Source organism: Salmo trutta, chromosome 26 (assembly GCF_901001165.1).
Source record: "Salmo trutta chromosome 26, fSalTru1.1, whole genome shotgun sequence".
Taxonomy (NCBI): domain Eukaryota; kingdom Metazoa; phylum Chordata; class Actinopteri; order Salmoniformes; family Salmonidae; genus Salmo; species Salmo trutta.
The window spans coordinates 19,752,299-19,756,871 of NC_042982.1; the positions used below are offsets into that span (position 1 = coordinate 19,752,299).

The window sequence follows — 4,573 nt, forward strand, 5'->3', positions numbered from 1 at the left end:
GTGCAAAACTACACACCAAATATCCTAAACCAGAAGCTATTTCTCAGCCTTTGACTCAGTTGTCAATTGCATAAAACAAGGCGCTGGAAAGTGTATGATCGCCAACCCTATGCCCGCATGCCGCTTCTCCAGGTAATGGAGGACGCATGTGGGGACATAGAGGCTGCCTCTGTCCAAGGTTGGATACGCCATGCTAGGAGATACTTCCCTCGATGTTTGACAAGAGAAAACGTATCTTGTGATGTGAACGAAGTATTGTGGCCAGACCCAGCCCGGAGAAGAGATGAAGCGTAGCTTAGCACTGGTGACTGCCCCCCCCCCCCCACCCCTACCAATTCCTGGACTGCCTCCCCGGGACCCCACACAATTGTGTTCTTTACTGTATTCTAAAGAATATACTTTTGGTTTACATATGTTTATGGTTTTGTTGTATGCTACTGTATACAACAGTAATGTTTGGCCTAATAAATATTTTCTGTTTCTACATTGCATTGGTGTTTACAGTGTACTTGTTACCCCTCTCAGCAGATTACTTTCACTGTAGAACATTGTATTGAAATGTAGATATAAGCCTATGAAAGACCAAAGAGCTTTAGATTTAGAACAACAGTGTTTACATGGTATATCCAAAAATGTACTATTATGAAAGCAGTGTTTGCCATTTGATGCAAATGCTTCATTCTGACATGTGTTTATGGCATTTTGAATGCAGTGTTACATTTTGAAGGAGATGTGAGGCATTTTTGCATTTTGTGTGTGCAGTTTAGGGAATTGTGTGGAGAGTTTTGAAAAAAAGGAGACAGTTTTGAAAACGTGTGTAAGCAGTTGGAAAAAACGGTAACATATTTTGAGGGGTGCCCTGTAAGAGGCTATATTTGTTGCACCTGTGAGTGAGAATGCTGCAACAATTTAACTACTTTCTGGTTATAGTGCCCCATCAACTTGTATAGGGGACAGACTGGAATGGCAGCACGTCTTAAACCTTAAATGGTTGAGCATTTTGCTATGTCCTTTTGGTCTCTTTTGCCCTGTAGTTGCTGCCAGTTTGGAAGCCTTTGTTAAGCCTCTAGAAGTACAAATGATATAAAACACACAATATTCATTAATATGCTGTAATGTGTGAACACTTTACCTAGCAGCCAACCTGCTTGCACTAATGCCTTGTAATTACAGTAAAATACTGTGAAATACAAACCCCTCCCCTCAATGAATTTCATTCATCCATCCATTCATTCAGATTACGGTAGCATTTTACTTGTTATAGTATAATAATTTTACTGTATTGTACTGTATGTCATTATACAGTACTTGCTTTGATACCGTATTATTAGAGTAGTTGTAATGTTATATGAAATACTGCATTTTACTTGCCACCAAGCTGCCTGTAAGCTGCTGTCAAATTCCCAGGTACCCCTTTACAGTGTAGAGCTGATGTCTAGAGTTTATGTGAATCTTATTTTCGCCCCTGAGACTGTCCACAACAGTCCCTAATAGACATCCATAGAACGGTACGATATGTGCTAAGTAATAGCTATGATGTCAGAGCAAAGGTAAAAAGGAGCAAGACAACTAGCATAATGTAGCCCTCATTAAGACCATAAGACTAATAGGGCCCAGGTGGGCCCTGGGCACATTGTGGCTGAGGGTGTTTTTACTTGATGAACAAGAACAAGCCTGGTTATGATCAAATATTGCATTACATTTCATCATTCATTCATTAAACTACCTTCAGCACATTTCTAGTGATTTTCCCAAAAGAGTTGGGAATGATGAGGAGGATGGGGCTCGTGGAATTACTCGAGGTTCTCCTCCGTTTCTGGTATGACGCACCGGCCATCGACACTGCCCAGTCCAGCGCCACCAGACCGTCGTCGCTCAACTGCAGGTAGTCCCGCACGAAATACGCCGGGCTCTCGTACGGCCAGCACGCGCCGTAGACTGTCTGAAGAAACGCACTCGCCCGCCAAGTCCATCCAGTGCACGCTGTGAAATTGCTAAAAGTCCTGCAGTGTTTGAAGAGATAGTTGGCCAGCGCCGAGGGTTTGCATATCAGCGCAACATCGGGGACTTTATTCTCACCTGCCCTCTCCGATGTCTGGGCATTAGAACCGTCCACCGGGACCCCCCGGTCTGAGACGCACCTCTCCGAGACCATCTCCTTCGTCTGCCGCCGTGAAATTCCGAGTCCCTGGAGGAGTGCGTCTGGCTCGCCCTGGGAACCAAAATATTTCCAAACTGGCCAAATGACGGTCACCAGAATCCCAATACACAAAGCAACTAGCCATTCCAGCATTTTGACGGTGGGGTCAATTCCACGGATGTTCAATAGGCCTACAGTTATGTTTTAATTAAAGTCAGCCAAAACTAATATCAAAGCACAAAGAAAAATCCGGGCCATTTTCGTTTGGTTGAAGTCCTCTTCTCACAAAGCACAACGTGCGCGTAACCATATAGGCTACTTGCTTTATTTGGGATAAACCAGAATGCGCTCAACAGGGTCTCCACTTTCTTTCCTACAGTAACATTTCAGCTGTGATATCTCCAGCCTTATATGGTTAATTAAGTTTTCAGTTCAGAAGCAATCCTTATTGAAAACAGATTATTGAAGCAGAAATTTCGATGGCTGATCGTAACTGTAAACTGGAGAATACCCACCGTCGCCTCTATTGTGTTTCAAAATAAAGCACTCCACTCCAGACGGGCTGCCTTCCTCTACGTCTCTTCCTGGGTAAATTAAGCAAAGTGTTTTCTCCTTCACCACATGAAAGGCATGGACACCCCCTCTCCAAGTCGTTTCAAATCGGGATACATGGTGTTCTCGGCGCGCGCCTTTGAATTGTCAGTAATTTAATGCAGAGCTGCGTAAACTTCGCTCCTCAATCTCAACAGCAGTGTGAGCAAGATAAACTTCAGAATGGAGCCTCCCAGCTCCCATACATAAACCCTCGGTGTCAGACTGTCACAGGGTAAACATCTTCTATACAATTCTGTTATGGACGTACAGTTACATTTTCTCTTTTAAGGTAGTCTTTATTTGTGAAATACTATGGCTAGATTTGTATTTGTACCCAGGGTAGTTGAGACTATAGAATCAATTGTTCTTCCATCAAAGATCATATAGATTCTATATTGTATAACATCTTGGACATCTTGAATCCAAGCAACACCAGTACTGTATTTCACAAAGGTAATATAAATAGGATAGCTATAGCAACTACAATGTCTCTATCACTAAAAGCCTGCCTGTAGAGGATTGAAGCATAATTAATGTATAACAAGAGACTGCAGTGTATGCATTAGGGCCATATTGTGACAATTACAAAGTATACATTTAATTAAGTGGATGTAAGCTCCATATGTACTAAATGGCCCTCAAATAAAACTCTTATAGAGGCAGTCCAAACATAATGTTGCCCATCCACTGATGAATTAACAATCTAGGAAGTGCAGACAGAACCGGAGGCAGAAGATATACAGCCGGATTTATGGTAAATTACTGAGCAGAAAGGGAATGTGCGGTCCAAAAACAGAAAGGGAAGACAGGGCAGTGGATGAGTTCAGTAATAATTGTATCATCTGAATGTTTTTTCCTAACGTATTCTCCACGGGGATTGGATAACCTTCAATTGGAATTTTACTCAGAACATTTCCAGGTAGCTTGTCGCTGATTGGTGATATATGGGGCTAAGTGCTATACCTCATATTAGGTGGATACATAACATGTTTATATTATGTCTGCGTCCCGAAATGGCACACTATTCACTATAGTGCACTACATCTGAACAGGGCCCATAGAGCTCTGATCAAAAGTAGTGGACTATAGGGAATAGGGCACCATTTGGGAAGCAATCTATATTAGATTGTGCTCCTAAAATGCTGCTTTTAGGAGTGATGGTGATGTTGTTGTTTTGGACCCATCTGAAAATTATGTCAGACTAACAGCCTGTCAGGGAGGACTGATGGTGAGGACCAGACTGACAGAGAGCTGTAGCCTGCCAGGGAGGACTGATGGTGAGGACCAGACTGACAGAGAGCTGTAGCCTGTCAGGGAGGACTGATGGTGAGGACCAGACTGACAGAGAGCTGTAGCCTGTCAGGGAGGACTGATGGTGAGGACCAGACTGACAGAGAGCTGTAGCCTGTCAGGGAGGACTGATGGTGAGGACCAGACTGACAGAGAGCTGTAGCCTGCCAGGGAGGACTGATGGTGTGGACCAGACTGACAGAGAGCTGTAGCCTGTCAGGGAGGACTGATGGTGAGGACCAGACTGACAGAGAGCTGTAGCCTGTCAGGGAGGACTGATGGTGAGGACCAGACTGACAGAGAGCTGTAGCCTGTCAGGGAGGACTGATGGTGAGGACCAGACTGACAGAGAGCTGTAGCCTGTCAGGGAGGACTGATGGTGAGGACCAGACTGACAGAGAGCTGTAGCCTGCCAGGGAGGACTGATGGTGAGGACCAGACTGACAGAGAGCTGTAGCCTGTCAGGGAGGACTGATGGTGAGGACAAGACTGACAGAGAGCTGTAGCCTGTCAGGGAGGACTGATGGTGAGGACCAGACTGACAGAGAG

The 4,573-nt window shown here is 44.4% G+C and overlaps 1 protein-coding gene across 1 annotated transcript in view; it reads right to left on the minus strand.

Moving 5' to 3' along the window:
* The window catches only part of LOC115163346 (protein ABHD15-like), a 12,029-nt gene extending 9,164 nt beyond the window's left edge, over nt 1–2,865 (minus strand). The window contains exon 1 of the mRNA XM_029715143.1: nt 1,727–2,865. Coding sequence (XP_029571003.1) covers nt 1,727–2,293 — 567 coding nt within the window. The 5' untranslated portion in view covers nt 2,294–2,865. The remainder of the gene's footprint in view (nt 1–1,726) is intronic.
* Nucleotides 2,866–4,573: the final 1,708 nt, after the last annotated feature.